Source organism: Molossus molossus, unplaced genomic scaffold (genome assembly GCF_014108415.1).
Source record: "Molossus molossus isolate mMolMol1 unplaced genomic scaffold, mMolMol1.p scaffold_m16_p_14, whole genome shotgun sequence".
NCBI classification, from domain to species: domain Eukaryota; kingdom Metazoa; phylum Chordata; class Mammalia; order Chiroptera; family Molossidae; genus Molossus; species Molossus molossus.
In genome coordinates this window covers 51,794,254-51,820,203 of record NW_023425349.1, presented here as the reverse complement: position 1 = coordinate 51,820,203, position 25,950 = coordinate 51,794,254, and the positions used below count along the sequence as shown (strand labels likewise).

The following is a 25,950-nucleotide window of genomic DNA, read 5'->3' as shown; positions in this document are numbered from 1 at the left end:
AAGAAGGTTCTGGATGCATTTATTTAGGTTGGATGGTTTATTCTTTTATCTCCCTACTCTATCAATAATTACATTTCATTAATTTTTTTAAGTAACAATGGACATACATATTTAAGTATAAAGCTTCCTAAGCTCAAATAATATTTCATGTCCTGTATGAAGGGTTTCTTATTTCGGAAAAAATGCACCTTTATCTTCAAGAATGTGTACAATCTTGACTAATCTCTTTGCTAAAAATTACAATGTTGAAATATTTTTACTATCAGTTTCTGCTGAAGCCCAAACCAACAGAAAGATGTGAGTTCACAGGACTTGCAAAGGAAGTGGTCAGAACCAGTTTTGCAGTCATTAGCTGACCATCCACCTCCAGCCTTTCAAACTAGTTAGAGAGACCAGGCAGGGAGCAGGTGTGCTTGTCCCAGCCCAGGTAAAAGGACTTGAGTGACACACCTTGGAGTATGGGGAACATCGATGTGCTTCCTAAGGTCTGACTCAGGTCTGAGACCCTACAAACTCCCATGAAAGACCAAGGAGAGTGTGCCTACGCCACTCACTCCTGTCTCTTTTCCATGCTTTAGTTTTCTCCTTAGCGCTTTGGACCATCAAAACTATTTTAAAATGTATCTCAGTGTCATCCTGGCCGGTTTGGCTCAGTGGTTAGAGCATCAGCCTATACACCAGTGGGTCATGGGTTCGATTCTGGCCAAGGGCATGTACCTCGGTTGCGGTTCGTCCCCAGCCCTGGTCAGAGTCGTGTGGAAGGCAACCAGTCAATGTGTCCCTCTCACTCTACCTGAAGAGGGAAAAAAATGTATCTCAGTGTCTTCTCAATACTATGTAAATTCTATGAGGCAGACACTTTTTGTGTATGTTGACCTTTGCCACATCCTAGCACCTATGTGGGTGTTTGTGTCATACTTTCGGTATCACTAATCACTCCATAACCCTGCCATTCACGGATATCCTTCTCATTTTACATGTGGGAAACTGGAACTCAGAAGGGTTAAGAAATGCATCCAACATCACACACATTAAGTACAAGAGCCAGAATTCAAAGCTAAATGATGATTCCAAAGTTCATACTCTGTCATGCGTTACCAGCTCAGGTGTCTGTTTCCGGAAAATGTATCCCTACCCTTTCTCGGGTGGTAGACAGGGAGTGACATGCCAGTTCTGTACTCTGACCTCACTCGGGACATACTGAATAATGAGGATAACAAATATAAAGATTAATAAAATGGTTATGTAGCTTTCACTTAATGGGACTACTATATAAATGTCTAATTATATAGGGCTCTGTACTTTACAGTTTCTTCATACATGTCATTCTGTTTAAGTATTAAACTGGTAAAAGCTTAAATAGCCTTGTTCTTGTTAAATATTAGCTATTTGTTATTTTTTAAATGTTGCTTTTTGTAATTGTGGTAAAATACACATAGCGTAAAATTGACCATCTTAGCCTTCTTAAGTGCACAATTCAGTAATACCAAGCACAATGATATTGTTGTACAACCAATCACGAGAACTCTTTTCACTTTGCAAAACAGAAACTTTACACCTATTGACAACTCTTATTCCCTAGCCCCCACCTCCCCTTTTCTACTTCCTGTCTCTATGAATTTGACTACTCTAGGTCCTGCATATGAATGGAATTATACAATGTTTTATCTTTTTATGACTGGCTTGTTTCACTTGACACAATAACCTCAAGGTTCACCCATGTTGTAGCGTGTGTCAGAATTTGCTTCCTTTTTAAGGCTGAATAATATTCCATGGTATGTAATAACACATTTTGTTTATCATTCATCTGTCAGTTGACACTTGGATTGCTTCCACCTATCGGTTACTGTGAATAATGGTGCTATGAACATGGGTGTGTTAGTTTACTAGGGCTGCCGTAGCAAAGTACCACAGATTAAGTGGCCTAAGCAACAGAAATTTATTTTCTCACAGTTCTGGAGGCTAGAAGTCCAAGATCAAGGTGTTAGCAGGGTTGATTTCTTCTGAGGCCTCTCTCCTTAGCTTGTAGATGGCTGTCTTCACACAGTGTCTGTGTGTCTTTGTCCTGATTTCTGGTTTTTTGTTTGTTTTTTTTATCCTCACCTGAGGACATTTTTCCACTTTTTGTTCAGGTAGAATGGGAGGGAGAGAGAGGAAGAGAGAAACATCGACGTGAAAGGACACATTGAGTGGCTGCCACCCCCACGACCAACCAGGGCCGTGGACAAACTGCAACTGAGGTAGCGCGGAAACCAAACCTGGGTCTCTCTGGACCGCAGGCCGACGCTCCAACCACTGAGCCAAACCGGCCAGGGCTGATTTCTGTTTTTATAAGGACACCAGTCATACTGGATTACAGCCCACCTCAATTATTTTATATGAGCTTAATTACCTATTTAAAGACCCTATCTCCAAATACAGGCACATTCTGAGGTGGCGGTTAGGACTTCATCATATGAATTTGGGGCTGGGCATGAGGGAAGAGACACAATTCAGTCCATAACACTGAGTGAACAAATATCTGAGAGTCTGCTTTTATTTCTTTTGCATACCTACCCAGAAGTAGGATTGCTGGATCATATGGTGATTCTATTTTTAACTTTTTGAAGGACAAGAATATGTTGCTTTCTGGTGGTTTCACACTTCCTGATTTCAAATTATATTACAAAGCTACAATAATCAAACCAATATGATATTGGCAGAAAAAATAGACACACCAACCAATGGAACAGAATTGAGAGCCCAGAAATAAATACACATAAGGGCAACTAATTTTTGACAAAGGAGCCAAAAACATACAATGGAGAAAGGAAAGCCTCTTCGATAAATGTTGTTGGAACTATTGGAAAACTACATGCCAAACAATGAAACCAAACAACTATCTGACTCTACACACAAAAAAATGATCTCAAAATGGATTAAAGACTTGATAAGACCTAAAACAAAATACATAGAAGAAAATACAGGTACTAACCTTATGGACCTTGGTCTCAGAGGGGTTTCTGTGAACTTGACCCCCAAAGGCAAAAGAAGTAAATGAAAAAATAAATAAATGGGACTACATCACACTAAAAAGTCTCTGCACAGCAAAATAAAAAGGCAACCAAACACATAGCGAAAGATATTTGCAAAGGATACCTCCAATAAGGGGCTAGTGTCCAAAATCTATAAAGAGCTAATAGAACTCAATAGCAACAACAAAAATCCAATTAAAAATGGGCAGAGGACCTGAACAGACACATACAAATAGCCAACATATATATAAAAAGATGCTCAACTAGTTATAAGGGAAATGCAATTCAAAACCATAATGAGGTACCACCTCACACTTGTTAGAATGGCTACCATCAATAAGACAAAAAACAAATGTTGGAGAGGATGTGGAGAAATGAGAACCCTCATACACTGCTAATGGGAATGTAAATTGGTGCAGCCCCTATGGAAAATAGTATGGAGATTCCTCAAAATATTAAGAATAGAGCTACCATATGACCCAGCAATCCCTGTTCTAGGTATTGATCCAAAAATTTTGAAAACACTTATTCATAAAGATATATGTACCCCCATGTTCATTGCAACATTATTTACAAAGCCAGGACATGGAAACAACCCAAGTGTTCTTTGACAGATGAGTGGATGAAGAAGATGTGGTACATACATACAATGGAATGCTACTCAGCCATAAAAAATGATGAAATATTGCCATTTATGACAACATGAATGGATCTTGAGAGTAACATGCTAAGTGAAATAAGTCAGAATTTAAACCACATGATTTCACTCATATGTGGGATATAAAACAGAAAGCAAACAAAACACAAACTCACAGACACAGACAACAGTTTGGTGGTAACCATGGGAAAGTGAGGTGAAGGGAGGATGAAGATATTAAAGGGGGTCAAATATATGGTGATGGAAGGAGGCTAGCTAGACTTTGGGTAGTGAGCACAATGCAGCATACAGATGATGTATCATAAAATCATACACTTGAAACGTGTTATTAACTAAAGTTACCCAATAAATTTTTTAAAAGAAAAATTGTACTGAAATGTATCTTAAGTGCAAAACAAATAATATGCAGTTTCAAACCATGATCATTGAATTTCATTTGTTTACAAAATACCCAGTTTACAATTTAATATAATAAAGATATTATTACCTACAGAAAACGTTGCTTTGTAAAGCAAATTTTACCTACTTATTTTTTCTCAAACCTTTCACCCCATCATGACTCTTCTCAGGAGAACAAAGATCACTAAACTCACATCAAGCATCATATACTACACTTGTTTTTGCTGGTTTATATGATTATTTTCAAATTCCTAGGCACACTGCCTTAGCTGCCTTGATTTTGGCAAATTTCGGCAGAGACGACCATAGGAAAGATACATAATGGGAAAACAAAGTTCAGGTCCTAACTCTGTTCAATTACATTGTGACTCTGGGCAGCCACTGCACCATCCCAGGCCTCAGTTCTTCACCTGTGAAGCAGAAGTGTTGGGCTGACAAGCACACACAGGGGCCAGGCAGAGATGATGCACATGGGTAGAACAGGCCCAGTATAATGCAGGAGACAGTAGTGGGGGCCCTAGAGAACCAGAGAGGAATGGCCAGTTTAAAGGGGACAGTCACAACATCGCTGCTACTCAGAACTGTGGGCTCAAAGCTGCCAGCTGTTCTGGTTTCTCATAAGAAATGGTGGGAAACTGGGTGTTTGTGGGAATTTCCTACTTCTTAATTTAGCAATAATTCAACCTCAAAAAATCTAGGTACAAAACCCACTTTTCCCAGCCGGACTGGTCTGTGGGCCAGCAGTCTGCGTCCTCTACCTGGACACCCTCCAGGATGGAGTTCCCCTCAGCTGTGTTCTGTGCTGTACCGGCGCTGGCCCTGCCACATACAGGGGGTTCTCCAGCCCCCCCGGGCTGCACGCGGTCTCTTCACCTCAGGCTTGAACTCTCACATCCCGACCCTCTCACGCTGTCAGGCTGACTAGAAGTTTTTTCTCTGCTGGGAAAAAGAAGATTTTTTTTTGAATGACTGGGAAATAAACCGGGGCTTTACTCAAAACAGCTAGTTCTAAAATGTGACCTAAAACATTTATTCCATCAAATTTGTGTTGCTTCTAGTACTGTGTGCTGAGAGATCAAGCTTAGAATCATTCATTTAAAGTATATAGTTTTGTGATTTTTGGTGCATTCCCAGAGTTGTATAGCTATCACCAGAATCTAATTTTAGAACATTTTCAACACTACAGACAAGAAACTTCATACCTAATAGCAATCACTATTCCCCCTTTATCCCTGCCCCTGGCAACCACTAATCTGCTTTCTGTCTCTATAGATTTGCCTATTCAGTACATTTCACACAAATTAAATCATATAATAGGTGGTCCTTTATGATCAGCTTCTTTCACTAAGCATGTTTTCAAGGTTCACCCAAGTTGTTGCATATATCAGTACTTCATTATTTTTATTGCCGAAAAATATTCCATTGTGTAAATTACTTGTCCATTCTTCTGTTGGTGGACATTTGGGTTAGTTACACTTTTTGGCTATTATGAATAATGCTACGGTGAAAATTCATATAGCAGTTTTTGCAGGGATATATATATATACCCATTTTCCTTGGGTATATACTTTGGAATAGAATTGCTGGCTCAAATGGTCTTAAGGGCCCATGAAACTGTTTTCCATAGTAGCTGCACCATTTTACATTCCCATGAGCAGTGTAGGAGGGTTCCAATTTCTCCACATCCTCTCCAACAACCGTTTGTCTTTTTTTATTATTGCCTGGTGGGTTCGAAGTGCTATCTCATAATGGTTTCAATTTGCATTTCTCTGATATGTAGTGATGTTGAGCATCTTTTCGTGTGCTTATTGTCCATTTATATACCTTCTTTGGAGAAATGTCTATTCACATACTTTGCCTATTTCTAAATTGGGTGAATTATGAGTTTTTTAATCTGATACAAGTCTCTATGGGTCTCATTTTTGTCCCCCAAATTTAATGTTCAGAATATTCTACTTACTAAGATAGGAGACTATTCTAATACACCTGGGAAACAGTGTAAATAACATTTTCTTTTTCTTTTTTTAATCCTCAGCTGCGGATATTTTCCCATTTATCTTCAGATAGAGTGGGAGGGAAAAAGGGAGAGAGGAAGAGAGACAGAGAGAAACATCGATGTGAGGGAGCCACATCGACTGGTTGCCCTCTGCACGACCCCGACCAGGGCCAGGTTTGAACCACAACTAAGGTACATGCCCTTGACTGGAATCAAACCCAAGGCTCTTTGGTCCGTGGGCTGACGCACTAACCACTGAGCAAACTGGCCAGGGCCAATGTTCTCTTTTCAAAGTTTATTTTTAAATATGCCTATTAGATTTTATCAAATGTTGACCACATGGTACTGAGGAAATTAGAGATTTTTTCCTGTAATCATATTGAATTTTAACTGAAATAATTCATAAATGTACCTGCTAAATCTCAAAGAATACTCTAGGTTTCTTTTCTATTTTAATGTTGCCTTAAACATGCTAGTAGCTTACTCATAGTTTCCAAAAATAAAAGATAAATATTGGATTGAAAAATATCTGCAAACTGGGCTCCTTCTAGAGAGGTGAATCCCTGGGTCACAAGAGGACGGTAGAAAGAGGAGGATTATTTTTGGCTATATTTTACACTATCAGTAGTGCCATTTAAATAATTTTTAAAAGAAAAGCACTTCTAGAATATTCTCAGTAATATTCTTACTCTTAGGAGGGAAATCAATAAAATTAATAACTAAAAACTCAGACAAGAAGGGGAAAACTTAGTTTTGAATCTCAAATAAATTATATGTTTACAGAATAACTCAGAAGCCATTAGAGGTTTTTTTAATTATATGAATATAAATTAAATATTTTTTATTTTATTTAATTATATGTAAACTACAACCTCCCCCCCCCCCCCAAAAAAAAATAGACATAAAAGTCAAGAGGCACACCACAGTTACATACTTTCTGGCCACCTTGTTTTAGTTTTGAGGTTTAAGTAGATAAAGAATGTATCTTTCTCATAGGGCTTAACCAGCAGGATCAGTTTGTACCCACAGTAGCAGCGAATGGCATCTTAACAGCTGAAAGGCAAAAGTCAAATAAAGCCCATAACTGCATCATTGTTTTGATCCAAAAAATAACTTGAGCGATGTTGATTGCTGCTCAGTGCCTCTCAGAATAGCGGCTCCTGAAAACATGGTTTACTTAACCCACGTCTGTGGAGGTTCATAACATCAAGTCAACAGTTTGACGGAAGAGGCCACGTTCCTCCTGCTCTTTGAAAATCAGTCAGAACAGATTCTGTTTCCCATGTTGTATAACCCATGCTAGGTTTGTGAAAAGCGAGAGAACTTCTTTTACTGTGTCCAGAATCTAGGAGAAAAGGTATCAAACCAAAAGTGAAGTGGTTTTAGTCCTTTGATTCCCACATTCTCAAATATCAAATGGAAGACCGGTGGGAGGTTCCCCTCCACTTCCTAACACTGGTCTGTATTCTTACAGTTTTCTCAGTATGTCTTTTATGATCAGAAAAGAATTCAAATGAATCTGATGTATTAAGATCACACAATTCTTTTCACAAGTGTTATTTTTGATATTGTAAAGGTTGGGGTTTCTATCTTACCTATCTTGAATTACTACATAGATATATACAGAAATAGAATTGTGTGTAGTTCCCAGACTAGGAAAAGACGGGAATACAATGATCTCCCATCCACCTGAGGCTCAGACAAGAAACTCAGAGGATGGCTTTAGCTGGGGGTTTATGGAAGGGGCGAGCGCTGAGCTTAGCCCAGGAGGGGCCGGGCCCTGGGAACAGGGAAAGGAAGAGAGGAAACCAATCTCCTGCCCGCAGCCCTACTCAGTGCCCAGGGAGAGCCACGGCCCACTGCCAAGTTCGCTCCCCTTCTCCCAGCTCGTCTGACACCAATGTCACTATCCCACCATTGTTTGCAGAAATTGTGTTCCTGTAAAACCATCACGTGACAAATCTCTACAGGTTAAAAACATAACTAACTTTTATTTCAGTGACGATTGTGCATTTCTGAGCCCTTAAATTAATTCCCCATTTAAATACTATGAAAATGGGCCTATTACGTTTTAAACAAGGTGGTTTCCCTTCATAAATGACTCTTCAATATGACTGTCTACCTGCATTCCTTTGGCTTTTGTAGTTGTCACTAAGGATACATGTAGGCTAGTCTCACAAACCATATAATGCAATGCTGTGTATTTACGGAATTCAGCGCTGTGTCTATGCAATTCGTTGTTCCAGTGTAGGCCTTGAACCTGGGAACCTGTTAGAAACTCAAACCCCTGGGCTCCGACTGCATCGAACTCTGGAGATGGGGCCAGGAACCTGGGTTTTAACCTGCCCTCCAGGGGATTCTGATGCACGCTGAGGTCTGAGAACCATGGCTGTAATTAAATCTTTCTTGCCAAAAATAAAAAGAAAGGAAAAAACAATCTGTGTTCACGATGCACAGGGTTGTCTCCTGTAAACTAGGGAAGCGTGAATACTGTGAGAACATCAGCGTCCAGAACTAGCCCGCGTCAAAGGCGACCAGGGGTCCTTGAGTCACAGCCGTTCTCACACACACAGCAGGGGACCCACAGGCAACTCTCGGAAACGTGAATAAATCTTTCAACCACCAAAGGAGACAGAAAATTCACTATAAGTAAAACCAAATTATTTAAACTCAAGTGAGCACATCCCCAGGTGTAACCATGTTTTCTTCAAAGCCTCAAAGTAATTGTTATCCCCAAAAGCTTTCCCGCCGTTAGCTTCTTTAACCACAACATTGGAGGTGTCGTTGGCTTTTGTTCTGGAGGCCACATGCTCATCATCATTCTTCTTTCTCTCTCCAGTAAAGGGTTACCTTCCAGTTCAACCTTTACCTTGGAAGAGGGGACCATCTACTTGACTTCTGAGCCCAGTGCTCTGGAAATGCAGGATGACAATGCCTCCGTGCTCGACGTTTATTTAGTAAGTAATTTTTAGTTCCTCCCCTTTCCCTTCTGGTTTACAAGTGGACCCAGGTCATGGTTTACATGGAACAAGTTCTGTAAGACCGGGCATCCCTGGGTGTTAGACAATGGTACCCTGTCACTTCTACAGTGTGTCTTGTTTTTACACAATTCACATAGAACATCACACAAGGGAATGTCTAGGGTAAAATACTAACTCATCATGTGTAATTAAAGGATATATCCCTTAATGTTGAGCAAAGTGGGGCTCCTTCCGTGTTATTCCCCAAGTAACATCTTCTTTGACCCAACGGCATCCCTTCTGTGTGAATCTGCACTTGGGAAAGACTGCCTTGAGAAGCCGGTAGCCTGAGGCACAGGGTCAGGGTGTGGGAAGCACCTGAATTCAGCACCAGGAATTCCGGCTCCCTCCCTCCCTCCATCATCAGCAACCAGCAGTGGGATCTGGGCAGGAACCTCGCCCGCCCGCCTCCCGAGGCTGCTTGCAGAATCAGGAGTGCTCATGTGTGTGGACACCCTTTAGTGTCCATCACGTTGTCTCTAGAGACTTAGTTGTAAAATGAGGCCTAGGAAGATACTCTCATGGCTAGACTTTAAAGGGGAGACTGAGTATTTTCCCTGAAAAGCGTATCTCATGCTCATGACCCATGTCCTTGTATACCGCACCAGATCTCATGAAACAGGAAACGTTGACTTGGAATGTTCTGCTTTGTAAGGTTTAGCCGAGCCCGAGCCAGGACAGCGCACTCTTAGCATGCGAGCTCGGCGTCGGGGCACATCTCCACACCCCACTTCATGCTTCTCCACATCCCCCAGCGTAACAGTGTATTTCCTGTGTACTCTGCAGGGCATCAGTCACCCCAAATGTTACCCCTCGGTCCAAAACTCTCTAGGGTCTCCCTGTCCTGGAGTAAAGTCCTCAGGGCCCTATCCAGTCTGGTCTCCCCCGCCTCTCTGATGACCTCCCCTGCTTCTGTCCTCCTTGCCACAGCTGTTCCAGCCACACTAGCCTCCTTGATGGTCCTCCCACAGACCAAGAGTGTTTCTGCCTCAGGACCTTTGCACTTACTATTTATGTCTGGACACTATCTCAGCTGTCCCTGCTTGTTCCCTCACTTCCTTCCGGTCTCAGCCCAAACATCTTCTCAGAGAGTTTTTCCTTGACCCACTATATAAAATAGAAGTGCCCCCCCCACACACACACGCAAAATATGAAAGGATTTTAACACCCCTGAATATTCTGGTTGTGGCAAACGGAATTTTTTCCCACTAAACAATGTTCCTCTCCACACTGCCCCCACTCTTTTGAAAAGTAAAGTATAGTATATTACAAAATCTTTACAGAATGATTGATTCTTCTCCACAACCAAGAAGGTTGGGAATTAAATAGGAAAAAAATATATGCAGTATTTTTTCTGGTCTCATGGTAAGTTTGGTTTCATCTGAAAGTAGGAATCAAGAAAGCTGAAATGAAACATCACGTGAAACCTCCTCTTCGTGAGCCAAGGGCTCCTGCCACGTGTATCTTTACAAAAACCAGACTTGCATCAACCGGATCATGTGATGCTCCTGCGTGGAACGTGAGATCACAAGGTGGTTAAATGGCGTTGCTGGTACCAGTTCCTTATCCGTTATCACTATTCCTTCGGTAGAAAGTTGTCTTACTAATCATTGTGGTTGTTCCTCCTCGGTACTATCAGTTTCATTTATGAGACCAGTGCTATTTATTTCGTTTTATTAGTGTCTAATTTTATCGTTTCATGTCTTTGATATTGAAAGCAAAGCATTTCGGAAAAAGATGACCCTTGCCTCAGAATCCATAGGGGAAGGCTGCAGTGGTCATCACTGGTGGTGTTGAGAGCACGTGAGGACCAATTAGAAAAAAGGAGTCGTGGGAGTTGGGAACTGAAAGAGATGGTGGTGGCGGTTAGCTGGCTGGTGTGGTCAGCTGACCAGTCTCCCCAGCACAGTTTTTGCTGTGGTTCCGAAACGTTGGAGGGCAGGAGAGGGAAGGGAGTGGGGAGTCAGGCTATGGAGAGAGTAATAAGACAATGGCAATTCTTCTTACCAAGGCTGGAGAAAAACTGATCCAGCCTCATCTTATTTATAGCCAGTAACAATAAGCTGTAAACATTTTGGAGTGTTTCCTACATGCTTGGCACTGTCCTAAATACGTTACATACGTTAACTCATTTAATCCCCACAGCAGCCCTTGAGGCAGACGTGGTTACTAGCTTCAGGCTTTTACAGGTGAGGAAATCAAGGCACATAGAGACGATGCAGTTTGCCCCCGTTACGCAGCCAGGAAGCAGTAAGACGGGCGTCCACACCAGTGCACACTAGCCCCATGCCACACTTCAGTGCCGCCTGGGTTCGGAGTTAGGCTTCCTTGGCAACACTCAAATTAGACCTGGAGAAGGTAGAAGACTCTCCAAAGTCAGACAACAGGGGAACATAGCACAAAAAATAGAAAGGAAAAAGGATACAGAGACAAATTTGGGTTAATAAGCATTGATTTTTTAAAAAATTTCAATCCAGAATGTAAATGTTCAAGAAGAATGGTGTAAGGGACATAGTTTGGCATTCTTGGAAGAGCAGAGGATTTTGAATAATAATAATGATAATAGCCAAACTGAGCACATAGCCCTGCTCTCTTACACTAGCTCTTTCAGGAAGGTGGGTGTTATATGTGTCTCCATTCACGCAGATAAGGAAACAGGCTTCACTGACAGGGTCTCAGAGCTGATACATGGCAGAGCCAAAGGTCCAGTCCGGCTCCTGCCTACCCTGGGAAGCCATGCTGACCCCATCACCGTGCTTGTTACTGGTGATGTAAAGCCTCACATCCATCATGTGCCATCATGTTCTTGAAAGTGAGAGAAGGATCCAAAAAGGAAGGAGTAAGGGTTTTATGTTGAAAATGATTCTGTAAAATTCCACTTTCATCATTGTTTCCTTTCTATTTTTTTGTGGTTCTAGTCCAGCCATTCTTAAACCTTCTGATCTCATGACCCCTTTATACTCTTAAAAATTATTGAGGACCCCAAGAGCTTTTCTGTCTGTGAGCTCATCGTTAAAAAATTGAGAAGTTTTTTTAAAAAATATTTGTCATTCTTTAAAAAAAAACCCAACTCTATTCAATGTTAAATAAATGTTTATGAAAATAACTGTTGTCCAGAACAAAAATAAATTTAGTGAGAAGAGTGGCATACTTTACATTTTTGCAATCCATAATGTCTGACTTAAAAGCCGCTTCTCGTGCTTCTACATTAGTCTGTTGCAGAATGCGCGTCACTGTACTTCACATGCACACCCGTGGCAGGGCATGAGAATGAAAAAGCAAATAACTCCTTGGTATTAATAGGAAAATAGTTGGACCTCAGAGATCCCCAGAAATGGTACCCCCTACAGTAATTCTAATACTTTTGATCCCTTCACCTGCTGCAGAACCAAATGGGACATGAATTAGAGAGAAACTGGCACCTGAATTCAATGCCCGTCTCTGCCTCTCATTCATCATTGAACTTGAATTAATCACTCTGGCCTCAGTTTTCTCATCTATAAAACGGGTCATTAAATTATCTCTAAGACCCTTCCAAACCTGACCATCTGTGACTTACTCTGAATTACAAGGAGTTGCAGAGTTAAGTTTGTCCAGAGTAGCTATAGTTGTTTCTCCAAATTTTGCTGTTTCATCACATTCTACCATAAACTTTCACAGTAGTTAAACTTAAATTTTACGGCAACACATCTAGAAAGTGCTCCTCCATTAACTTGTAATTCTAGGGTATGTTTTCCTGCTGGAGATTCTTCTTTCTTCTGCATGCTCTCCCGGACCCGAAAGGATACAGCCCATCGCCCTCCCTTCAGTGCTTGTATTTGCCTCAACACTACGAAGCAGTGAACTAGTGAACGGAGAGCAAAAGCATGAGAAGGGGAAACCAATCTTGCCTACACCTTTGTCTCTCCTTCCTCTTGACCTAATTAGAATCCTCTTAATCATAGCCACCCTTACCTGAGGGCACTTGGAGGCTTCTGTGGTGACCTTTTGTTCAGTGTTGTAACCAAACAGAGTCAGATTTCTCTTGTAACGTTTCTCCTCCTTTAAGAGACAGCATTTCTCTCTTGGTAGTTACAAACTAACCCCCTGGTGCTATTATTTGCATTAATGGACAACACTGTTTATATCCCTTTAAAAACATATGATGTAAAGTCAAATGATTTATGCACACCAGATAACAACTGCAATTTCCTTTTTTTTATAATAGAACTTTGTGTTTTTCTTTCTTTTCTTTTTTTCTTTTCTTTTTTTGTTACAGATATTTCTCCTTTTTTACCCCATTGGCACCCCCCTCCCCACCCCACCTCCACCCCGTCCCCGGCTTAGTTGTCTATGTCCACTGGTCATGCATACATGCATATAAGTTCTGTGGTTTATCTCTCCCCCCCACCCCCTCTTCTGAGGGATGTCAGTCTGTGCCCTACTTCCAATTTCCTTTTTAAGGATTCCCCCACGTTATGTGTATGTCAAACTCACTATCCTGCTTTTTCTTTTGATTTGACATGAAATTAGAAGGAATAGGTTACCTTACAAGACATCTCATTGTTTCATCATCCTTATTAAAACACTAGGCTCAGGCTCCTTGTTCCTAGCTATCCTGCACTGTTCCACAAGGCCATTCACCTTCACACTCCAGAGCAGAGATTTCAACAGATGTGCCTGGTGAATTTTTAAAACATGCAGTGCCTAGTCAGGGGCACTGACCTCTTTTCCCTTAGCCTGTCAAATTGAAAAAATGACAACAGCCAACAACAATAGCCATCTGGTGTGAATGAATCAAAATTATACCTATTTTTTGGTGTGCCGCAGAAGTTTAGTAACTGGTTTATGTGTGCCAGGAGATGAAAAGGGTTGACAATTGCTGTTCTAGAGTTTTAGGCTGTATGAATCATTTGCAAATATTCAAATCAAGGAAGGTGTTTTAAAAGATGGCTTTACCTAGTGACCAGAGATGTGTTTTCCATTGAATTTTGGGTGAATGGCATAGATTAGCGTATTTAAAAGAACACAACAGAGATGAACAGGCTCTATTGGTTTAAAACGGGCAATCATGCAGTGTTCGCAATAAAGCTACATTCCACTCTTTGAACAGTCCCTGATATTCCAAGGCACTGACGTGGTCACGGTAGCTGTTATTTCAGTTACCAAGGCAGCTCCGTTGCCTGGTATAGAATGCAATTTGGTGTTAATGGGAAGAGGATCAACTAACAAAGCCACTGCAGCTGAAAAGTGGCGTGTGTGACTAGCTGGGGGTGGACAGGTAAGTCGGGAAGACAGGATTGCTTTTTTTTTTTTTTAAATCCTCACCCGAGGACATTTTTCCATTTTTTGTTCAGATAGAGTGGGAGGGAGAGAGAGAAACATTGACCTGAAAGGGACACATCGAGTGGCTGCCTCCCGCACGACCCAACTAGGGCCAGGGACAAACTGCAACTGAGGTATGTGCCCTTAGCGGGAACCGAACCCAGGTCTCTGGACCACAGGCCGACGCTCTAACCGCTGAGCCAAACCGGCCAGGACAGGATTGCTTTTTAATAATACAGAAACTTGAAAGATGGTTGCCACTGAACAGTGACTTTCTTGCCTCTGTTATTCAGTCCTGAGCATATGCCCTTTCTTTTTACATTTTCCATATTAACATCCTCTCAATAATATGTACTTTCATCCAGGTATGTGTCACCTCAAAAACGACTGAAGTGCAAAAATAGCTCTGGGCAAAGGAGAAGAAACAGTTAAGCCATTTCCTAGGCAAGCTGGGAGTGGGGATTGGTGCTCTGATGTGCCGCTGTTGGACGGCTGGATCACTGAGTGTGTCTTTAGGGTGGTTAATAATACTCTTTGATCATGGGATGAAGGGTGGCCGAGACGTGAAAATGGTTGAATTAACAGCTTATCATATCATGTGTGAAAAAGGACTAAGAAAAAGAAAAACATTTTAAATTAGGTCACAGGGGTCTTAGAAAATGCAGTGCAACTTTCTGACAAGAGAAACGACACTTCAGGATTTGACTGCGTTGGCGTTGAGGTTAAAGGCACGTATGGGAAGTGTCAGGTCTCTCTGAGCCAGGGTTGGCTGCCAAGGGGTGTTTATTTGAAACGGTGGCAATTCTATTGCTTCTCAGCACAGAACCAGACTCCCCACTGACCAAAAAAATGCTGCTGAGGTTTTTGGTAGATCTGAGGGAGAGCAGAGTAGGAAGAGAAGAGGGAAACACTGCCTTGGCTTACAGGGCATTTAACCAAAATGCTACTTCCTTCCACTAGCTGACCGTTTGTTGAGAAATGAGATCTCAGAAAGGCCAAAATAGGTTTTTGTTGTTGTTTTTTCTATCTCCAGAAATGCTTGGCCCTCTTGGTGATTGGAAGGGCTGAGAAAATGAGCCCCCTGGCCCCTGGCAGTGACTCCTGTACTGAAATGAGACACAAGCTTCAAATTCATGAGGCAACCTGTCAGTCCGGATTAGGAGGTCACCCACAGGATTTTTAAAAAACAAGCAGTATTAAACTACTGTTTCAGGATGAGCCTAGGGGACTGGAGTTGGGGTTATGAAGGCATACCGGCTGTCGGTTCAATTGGGCTCCCAGTTAGCAATTGCATGACAGCCTGCAAGGCTGTGGTTGTTCTGTTCTGTCCTGTCCTAGCTTTACAGTGAGTCATGGCCTCACAGGCCAGTGTGGTTTCCTCCTCCTTCGAGGCCGGTCTCCTCTGCAGCTTGCCTGGGTCTCTGGTCACACCCAGGCCCCCACGAGCAGCCTCATTCTTTCCATTCCTTGCCTCCCGACACTGGCCTCTCCCCTTGTCCACTGCCTCCAGACTTTGCCTGTCGCTTCTCCACTGTCCTGTCCTCTCTTGCCATAGAGAGCCAGTGTGTGCTAGACTCCTGAGCCTTTCCAGCTCTTGGAAGAGAGTGTTTGAGGGAGAACAGTCTCTAATGGTGTGAATTTGGAGTTTACCAGGCCCCGGCCTGCAGGAAACAAACTCAGAAGGAGCCAGATCAGGAACGAGTGAGAATTTTAGGAAAAGCAAGTTTAAATCGTGTTGTGGACCTAGAGAACAGAGTTGTCGTCATTCAGCCCTTCACACTCCTGGGATCTGAGGAGGACTGGGGAGATGTGGTGGAAGGGAGAATGCATAAAATACTGTACACTTAATAAAAAATAAGGCCTCCCTGAGTGTGATGAACGGTACGAGGCAGACTCGGAGTGGGGACCCGAGGGCTTAGCCTTTGGTTTGTCTCTGCCTGTGTTACTTTGCCAGGGCTGCTGTAACAAATAACCACAGCCCGGGGGCTTACGCAACAGGCATGCATTGTCTCATTATTCTGCATCCAGAAGTTCTAGATCGAGGTGTTGGCAGGGCCATGTTCCCTCTGAAGGCTCTGGAGAGGATCTCTCTTTGCTTCTTCCAGCTCCTGGTGGCTCCGTGTGCTTGCTCCTTGGTGTTGACTTGCAACACATTGTAATCTCTGCCTCCATCTTCACAAGCCTTCTTCCCATGGGGACACCAGTTGTTGGATTAAGGGCCCACTCTAATCCATTGTGACCTCATCTTAACTGCAAAGACCTTATTTCTAAATAAGGTCACGTTCCAAGTTTCCAGGTGGACATGAATTTTTCAGGGGACACTATTTAACCAACTGCACTGCCTTACTCGGGGGCCTATGGATTGCTCTTTACCATGCACGGCCCCATTTCCCCACTCACTTTTCTTCTCTCTGGCTAAGTCACTGTGACGTTGGTTAGACGTTTCCAAATTATTTTGGGACCTCACAAAAAGGTGTCAGGTAAATTAACAGATAGAGTCACCTGTTGGGTACATACTGTGTGTGAGAAATAAAACCCCTTTAGTGGACCAAGGCACTGAGATGCAGCACCGAGCAGGTTGACAGGGTCCTTCGGCGCTGAGCATTCTGCATCTCCTCTGTGCTACATGTAAGGGAGACCTGTGTCACTCCCCCAGGATCCCCTCCTAAGATGGTCAGCCAACTAGCTTTACTTTACATTAGGAAAAAAATTACATTTGATTCCAAAGTGAACCCTAGTAGGCTCCTAGTTTATGAATTGGGCTTGCAATTGTGTTCCTGGTTCCCGCAGACCTACCGCCACCTAGTGGTGGGATGGCACCTCTGACCAAGGGGGGATAAATGATTCAAGTCCTTGAACTGAAGCCTAATTAAGAACTAGTGTGCCGTTCAGTGGACTGTTTCCACTCCAAGTCCTTTACTGTCGCCTCTCAGTGCTGTGAAGGCAGCTGCTCCGACAGACCCAGCATCTTCCACCTTTGCAGTTTGACTGGAGGCTTCTGCTACAGTCAGGCACAAAACTAAAGGTGCTCATCTGCCCGAGGATGGAAGGGTGTCTTCATCCATCCAGGCCAGGTCCACTTGAGCCTCTTTGAAAGGGCTCCCTGGCAGTTTGTGGATTTAACACAGAAAATGCTCTTTTTTGCTGCTTAGGCATAAACTTTAACAAAGTATCAGCAAATACAGTTGGGAAAAGCCTTTTCTTCACTTTCAGTCAGATAGGTCATCCCTTATAGCCACTCAACTTCTAGGTGACTGTACCTTATTAAATATAATAAAATTCAAATATACAAGGTAGGGCAAAAGTAGGTTTGCCATTGTTCATATGGAGATAATACAATAATTCATGAATAATACAATAAACATACTCACGATTGTAAACCCACTTTTGCCCCACATTGTAGAGTGTTTTTTTAACTTTCTAAATTTCAGTAATAGCTACTGTATGCATGTCCTAGGGCTGCCATCGCGAAGTCCCACAAAGGCTTAAAGAACAGAACTTCAGCGCCTCAGTTCTGAAGGCCTGAAGTCCAAGCTCCAGGCGTCAGCAGGCGGTTCCTTCTGGGGCTGTGAGGGAGAATCTGTCCCAGGTCTCTCTCCTTGCCTTACAGATGACAGTCTTCTCCCTGTGTCTTCACACTGTCTTCCTCTCCATGTGCCCGTCTCTGTGTCCGAATTTCCTCTGCGTATAAGGACACCAGCCTTCCTGGACCTTATTTTAACTTGATTACCTCTATAGAGACCCTATCTCCAAGCAGTGCCACATTCTGAGATGTTTGGGGAGACACAATTCAACCCCTAATGGTTAAAAGCACCGACGAGAAATGCTTGACGGGGAGAAGCTTCTCATTCCTACCCTCAGGGCGGGGCCCACGGGCACCATTTGCTTTCCTTCTGTGTATGTGAGAGCGCAGCCAGTGCCTCATCCGAGGGCAGGGCCCTGTTTGAATGAAACCAGGCCCATATTCCTCCCCCACCACTTTCTTTTGCAGAAGCAGGGGTCAGAGTGAACGCGGCTGCAGCCCCAGGGCTATATGATATATTAGGTAATGAGGTAACCGGCTGGGCGTGCAATTAGCAGGAGTCGAGAGTGCTGGAAAGTCCGCTGTAGAATTGTCAGCCGATATCAATCACTGGTGCCCTCCGGCTCCCTTGGGTCTTCGGCAAACAAATTAATCAGGCAGGGAGCCATGAGGGAAGATTGCTGCTGCACTAACAGTTTTGAAATGAGAGGCCATCAGCCTAAATCCATCCCATGAGATGGCCGAGGTGAGTGCCAGCCTTTTTCTGGGGTCTGTTCTCATCAGTGATCTACCTGCTGGTCAGGTGGGACGCTTTGCCAGGGCACTGGAGGCTGGCACGGGGCTGGCACTCCGTGCGCTGCCAGCACCTCAAACTGCAACAAACCTTCTCCCAGACTGGGCACAACATGGCAGTCTTCATCTGAACCACACATGCCTTCAAAGGCATTCCAAGTCCCACCTTCCGCCTCAGGATTGTTAGTTCAAGTCCCACAGTCCCTGGCCCTTTGGAGAGCAATTTCATCTCTGATTCTGAGTGATTATTTTATTTTTTTAGGTGCAAAGGCAGGAAATTTGGACCCAAACTTCTCTAAGTTCCCTCCATCTATCAGATCCCATAGCAGTGAGATAGGACTCCATTCATAAACCGTGTCCCGAGTTCTACACTAGCACGTGTAGTCATTTTACCTCTTAAGAAAATGATGAGCTTTGGATTCCTGCTGCTATTAGAGAAATCCCCCATTCTGTCCCCGCGTAACTGCGCCTCGTGAAGTAACTCCCAGTCTGAGGTAGATATGAATATAATAAAATGTAAATATAGAGCCTTAGGTAAAAGAATAAAGACTCAGGACTTCCCAGAGCCCAGTGGCGGCTGCTTTCTTGGAAACCCCTGAATTTCAAACACAGGGCAATCCAGTGACGCGGAGGACAGCCCTGCAGAGCCGCGGGGATGCTGCCCGTGGACTAAGCGGTGCTCGGGCGGGTCCCGTTCGTGTGCTCTTACGGCAACAGAAGGAACGTTGGCCGGCGGAATGCGAACGTACAATAGAGCGGAAACAGAGCAGCAGGGCTGGGGACGGTGGAATTCAGGAACTGCTGGTGGAAACAGGACCTTGGTACACGAAAGGGAACTCGAGGACCTGCCGCTCTCCACGGAGGCATCTTGGCAAAGAGCTTCAACTTGAAACCAAAATGAGGAGGCACTGGACACCAGAAAGGGAGAGATCCTGCTTTTGTGGGGTCCGGGGCTGAACCCTGAGGTAGTTGTGGTTAAGGAAGCACATCACCCCTGAGGGTTAAGAGCTGGCAGAACGGGAGGCGTCATGGGCAGTCGAGCATCCTGGCCAATCCGACCACTGCGCCGCCTTTCAGCTCTGCTCCGAGATTCCCTCCCACCGCATTCCAGGTCCCAGGAAACTCTACTGGCTAAGCAGAATCTTTGAACAGTAGGTTGAGGGGTATAAGAAATTTCTCACCCTTGCTGCCCTGCATGTGGCTCTAAAAAGTGAACACAGACCCTCCGAGTTGAGGGGACCATCTTGGAATACTCCACTTTTGGGGTCCCTCTGGGGTACCTGGCTTCCCACTCTCAGGGCTTCTTGATTGGTGAGCAAGATTTGCTCTTGATTTGCTATATTTTTATTTTCCATGTGTTTTAAATCATTTTAATATTGAAAAAGCTTTGAAATTTTTAATCGTGTGTCCACATTACTGTGTACTTTCACAGAATTAAGCTCTTGAGTTTAAGTGGGAATAAAAATACAGCCACATACAGATACATGTGTGGAGTAAATAACACTAGGGATTAAAGCCACGAAAATACCTAAATATCCTTTTATTTTTTATCCTCACCAGAGGACATTTTTCCACTTTTTGTTCAGATAGAGTGGGAGGAAGAGAGAGAGAAACATCGACGTGAAAGGGACACATTGAGTGGCTGCCACCCGTACAACCAACCAGGGCCAGGGACAAACTGCAACCGAGGTACATGCCCTTAGCGGGAACTGAACCCGGGACTCTCTAGACCACAGGCCGACGCTCTAACCACTGAGCCAAATCGGCCAGGGCGTCCTTTTATTTTTATACCAGCTATTACCACACCTTTACCTTCTGATCTCAGAGTTTAAAACATATCATGGACCTCAGAGCATCTCATGCAGAGAAAGCTGCCCTGCACCTTTGCAGACAAATGAATGCATGCATACACGCAGCACTTGAGTCGGTGACAGAGCCGAGGTGTCACTCTGACGGTCTGTCACCCCATTTCCATTTCTAAAGCCATCAGATCAGGAGAGAGTTGGATCTCAGTTCACCTCAAGAAGTTGTTAGTGTTTTGGGACAATAATACCCAAAGAGCCCATCTTTGTGTTGGGGAGCTGAGGGACTTCTAAATGAGCCACATTTTGAAGAGTGAACTCAAGCTATCTAGTTTCCTTCCTAGGGTAGACAGCTGACTCTCGTCTCTTTATTGATAGACTTGTAGATTATAATTTGAGGGAAAATCATGGTATATTTTATACAACAAAAAAAAGATAATAAAATTGATTTCAAAGGACTTCTCAATGTGACCACGTAAACAATTAAGACCAGTCAGGCCATCTTGCTTTATTAGGGTCATAAATTCGTGCAAAATGGGCACTTTCATGTAATCAACTGAACCATCCCAGGATTCCATTACAACATGGAGACAGAGTTAGCAGTACTCACCCGACTTTGACATTCTGATACCCTGGGAGTGAGGGTGAGAGTTTATATAAGTTTACAGGAACTACAACATCCTCAGTTTAAAAGAAAGAAAGAAAGTGAATATAAAGGACTATGTATGACCAGAGCTGTAAATGACTCATTGTTAACTCGTTTGTTAACTGGAATTATAAATTTAACCAGTTTTATGAGGTACCAAAATATTAAGCTTTTTTCAGAGAGTGACTTATTTAACAGGAACTAACTTTTTATAATATTCTGAGTTATTTAGCAGTATAAATTTATAAACAGTATTTAACCTAGGAATACATTTAACCAAGGAGGTGAAACCCCTGAATTAAGACATTGAAGAGGACACAAATAAATGGAAGGATATAATATGCTCATGGGTTAGAAGGATTATATCATTAAAATGACCGTGCTACTCAAAGCAATCTGGAGATTTAATGCAATCCATATCAAAATACCAATGACATTCTTCTCAGAAATAAAACCACCTTAAAATTTCTACGGAACCACAAAAAACCATAAATTGCCAAAACAATCTTGAAAGAAAACATGATGAACAAAGTTGGAGGTGTCATGCACCCTGATTTTAAACTATACTATAAAGTTATGATAATCAAAACAGTGTGGTACTGGTACAAAAACAGAGGCTAAGATCAACGGACCAGAATAGAGAGCCCAGAAAGAAGTCCTTGCTTGTATGGCCAATAAATCTATGACAAAGCAGGTAAAAATATACCCTGGGGTAATGACAGTGTCTTCAAGTGGTGTTGGGAATGGAGGCAAGGGGGGGAAAGGTGAAAAGGAATATAGTCAATAATATTATGATGTTGGAATGGTGACAGGTGATTACTAGAATTATTGGGGTGATCACAGTGCAAGGTTAAAAATGTCAAATTACTATATTATGCACCTAAAACGAATATAGCTAGTATTAATATTGTATGCCAACTATACTTAAAAATAATATGAAATATTTAAAAAATTTACAAACAGCCCTGGCCAGTTTGGCTCAGCAGTTGGAGCACTGGCCTGTGGTCTGGAGAGACCCGGGTTTGGTTCCCACTAAGGGCACGTACCTCGGTTGCAGTTTGTCCCCGGCCCTGGTTGGGTCGTGTGGGTGGCAACCACTCAATGTGTCCCTTTCACGTTGATGTTTCTCTCTCTGTCTTTTCCTCTCTCTCACCCTCCCACTCTATCTGAACAAAAAAACAAAACAAAACAAAAAAATGTCCTCAGGTGAGGATTAAAAAAAATTTTACAAACAGTACTTAGAATGTTTTAGTTGGGACAGGACTTTGAGTCATAGCCCAGCTATGACTGCTGAGTCTTCTCTACTGGCTACCACATATCGAGTGCCTTCTGGGTGCCATGTTAGGACACACAAATTTCTCCTTCAGCTCTACCCAGAGGCTAGTCAGCCTCAGCCTCACCCCCAGTGATAGCAACTGCCCCTCATTCAGTGACCACTCATTTCTTTACCCTCATTAGAAAGCACTTCCTGATGGAAGCAAAACTGGTTTCCACACATTTGTCCCAGTTCTGGTCTTGGATTCACTTAGTCTCACCCACTGGGTTGCAACAGCTGGCACACTGGGCCCATGTGCGAGGGGCGGACATGAGTTTAAGCAGGAAGATGCCTGATGGGGGGAGGCTGGGCGGGCTGAAGCTTTACCACTCTACTCGCTCCACACATTCTGATTTTCCCACTCCCACCCCAGGAACCTGCCCATGTCTGCCTCTATTGTTGATGATAATGTTAACACTTTCAAATGTCCCGGGACTAACCTAGTACCTAACCCTTTTTTCCCATGGCTACCCTTCAGATATTCAGACAACCATTATGGCCCATCTCTAAGACACCAGTTTTCTCGACCAAAAAACCCAGGTCTTCACCCATTTCCAGCCTGGGTTTGGAGTCCTTCACTGGTGATTTTCTCAGGCATGACTCAGATTCATCGGTGTCCCTCTCAGAGTTTGGCACTAAAAACCAGACGCAGAACTCCAGCTGTGATCTACAGGGGCCAACAGAGCAGGACTGTCACCTACTTTTATTTTTCTGGTTTTAAAAAAGCAAGACTCAAATTTAATTAGTAGGACCTTATATCACTGATTGATACGCACCACACATCAAAGTTATCACATTGAACCTAAATAAAGTCCACCGTGACAACATCTGTCCTGAGCATGTGGGCAGCTTCCCATCTGCCCACTGCTGTAGCTCAGAACACCAACCACTCAAGCTGTGTCTGAAAGATGATTTCTGATAACAGTTTGAGCATATTGTACATGTAAACAGGGAAACCTCTCTAACAGATTAATAATAGGGAACAACCTAAACTAGTAAAGTGGTAAGTTAACACAAATTACAACTAACAATAGGCTCAAAATACATGATAAAATACTCATTTTTAAATAGAATCCTCTTTGACAGTTTCTTTTCTAATAATTTTCAGAGTCAGTTCAAACGTTTACTCCAGTTTTTTCAGCCTCCAAATGAAGGTGTGGGGCTACTCCGTCTATATGACCCAGCTTCAACCTTCTTAATTAACTGCTGTTTTGGGAGCACTAGCATATTCCAGGCACTGAGCTAAATGATAGGTATATAGTTTTTGTATATTGTATATTTGTATATACATGTACCTATATACACTGTCTCTCCATAGAGAAGTTTATCCCTCACAACTACCCACCTTCGGATTTATTATCCCCATTTTACAGATAAAACAAATAAGGTACAAAGAAGGTTAAGTAACTTGCATAATGTTCTATAGCTGTATTAATGAGGAAATCAGGAGATGTAACCCACTCTGTCTGTCTCTAAAGACTGAGCATGGACTGCCTCCCCATACGCATCTTAGTATAGCTGTCGCGAGTTAAATTAGCTGCCTCTGATTTTAAATGGTCATCACTTTAGGTTAAGTATTTACTAGATATAGTTTTACTCCCTGGCCACAGGAAGAGCATTTGAAAATGAACACAGCATTCACGAGTTCACGACCACGTTCAAGTTGTTCTGATTGGCTTCAGACCCGATCCAGCGGTTCTCGATCTGTGGGTCGCGACCCCTTTGGGGGTCAGATGAGCATTTCACAGGGGTCGCCTTAGATGCCGCTTCTCTATCCATCTCCAGGCGGTTCCACCCGCATGCAGATATGCCCACATACAACATGAGGAACTGTATGCAAGGGTCGCGGCATTAGGAAGGTTGAGAACCACTGCCTACCATAGCACATCCCCAAGCCCTGCGCACTTGGAAGGCAGGAGTATGTCTTCGGTGGCGCTGCTGCCTTCTGCGTCTCTAGCACAGTGCTTGACTTGGTAGGGACTTGATAAACCTTGGCGTCAACAACATATTGTGGGTCTGCCAGAGAAGCGTATGCTATGCTCATCCCTGCCGAGTCCCAGGCTAATGCACCCCCTCTTCAACCTGCACATTTCCCAGGCACAAGTCATTGGGAGAACTATAACTGCTCATGAGGAGCAGTTATCAACCAGTGCCAAAACTAAGTCTCACAGATGCTTTCTTTCTTTCTCCCCCCAGTGAGTGCAAGTGGTGACCACCTAAGCAGACGGATCAGACAGGAACACAGTCGTAGGAGAAAAGTTCCTCCACTCCAGAATTTCTCAAAGGAACTTGGTGGAGCCCCACGGCACAGAGTAACAAGCAACTGGACTTAGGAGTTTACGAGATGTCGGGGGTGCCTTGGTCCGTGGGCTGATCAGCAGATGTGATGTGAAAAATGCCACATTCTCTGTCATTTGCTGTTGCTTGCCGAACTGTGAAGAACTGCATGAGCGATATTTAAGCTGCTTTCTATACCATTGCCAATCACTTTTTTGGACTTGAAAGTGCTATTTTCCTATTGATACTCGCATCATTTCATTTTGCATGCATCCAGTGATTATACATAAGCAACACTTGTAATCTGCTTAAATATTTTTTGAAAACTCCATCTGTGCAAAATGGTATATAAAGTATAAATCCTGCTCTTTTTGCAATATTATAATCATAGCCAATGTCATTAAAAGTTTAATTTTGTTTTATCTAGAGATCAGTATAATGGGTCTGCAAATACATTACAGATAACTAGCCTCTATAAAGATATTTTCACTGTTTACTAGTGAAACGAGAAAAGCAGAGCTATTTGTAAAAGGCCTTATATCGTGTACATACACGTTGTCTTTGGAATATTTGTGATTTAGTTTATTGCTTGTAAAAGAGAAGTTATATAATTTATTTAGTAAATACTATTGTAAACTATAGTTTTATTGAGAAAAATAAAATATTTTGTTCTCAATTGTGGTAGTGCAGTAATTCCAATGGCTTGTTGTCTTTCTATTTCTATTAATTAAAAAGAAATACTTTAGATGCTTCCCATTTTTAGATATTCCAGAATCCTAGATAAACTCTCATGACAGATGAAATGGAGAGAGAATTCTCTGGGCCCTGAGAAGCCAATAGCAGGTTCTGCTCAACGTGTTACGAGCGACTTTCCCAAGTGCCCTGGTGTATTACCAGCTTTTATTGTGTTATGCTCCAGTAACAATCAATCCCAGAATCTCTGGATGGGGACCTGGAGCAGACCCTATCTAGAACATGTCACTTTTATGGCAGAAGGGGAAAAAAAGTGATAGTGTAACCAAGCAATGGGAGCTCATCTTAAATGCTGTTTACAGCACTTCTACTCACATTCCACTGGCCAAAGCAAACGACAGCTACAAGTCTGATGTCCAAGGGATGAGAAGTGTACTTATCACATAGGAGTAGACTCAGTAGACAGAGGCAGTGAGTATTTTAATCAATCCATGAATCTACACCATCTCAT

General features: G+C 42.9%; 1 protein-coding gene across 6 annotated transcripts in view; it reads left to right on the top strand.

The window, feature by feature from the left end:
- PIP5K1B (phosphatidylinositol-4-phosphate 5-kinase type 1 beta) overlaps positions 1–25,422 on the top strand; it is a 322,429-nt gene extending 297,007 nt beyond the window's left edge. For 2 of the 6 annotated variants that reach the window (XM_036260509.1, XM_036260508.1), the window contains exons 14-15: positions 8,907–9,024; positions 24,666–25,422. In XM_036260509.1, the coding sequence (XP_036116402.1) occupies positions 8,907–9,024; positions 24,666–24,668 (121 nt within the window). In that variant the 3' untranslated portion in view covers positions 24,669–25,422. Of the gene's footprint in view, positions 1–8,906; positions 9,025–10,475; positions 10,515–24,665 lie in introns of those variants that run through there. The other 4 variants (XM_036260505.1, XM_036260503.1, XM_036260502.1 and 1 more) reach the window with 4 other exon arrangements.
- Positions 25,423–25,950: the final 528 nt, after the last annotated feature.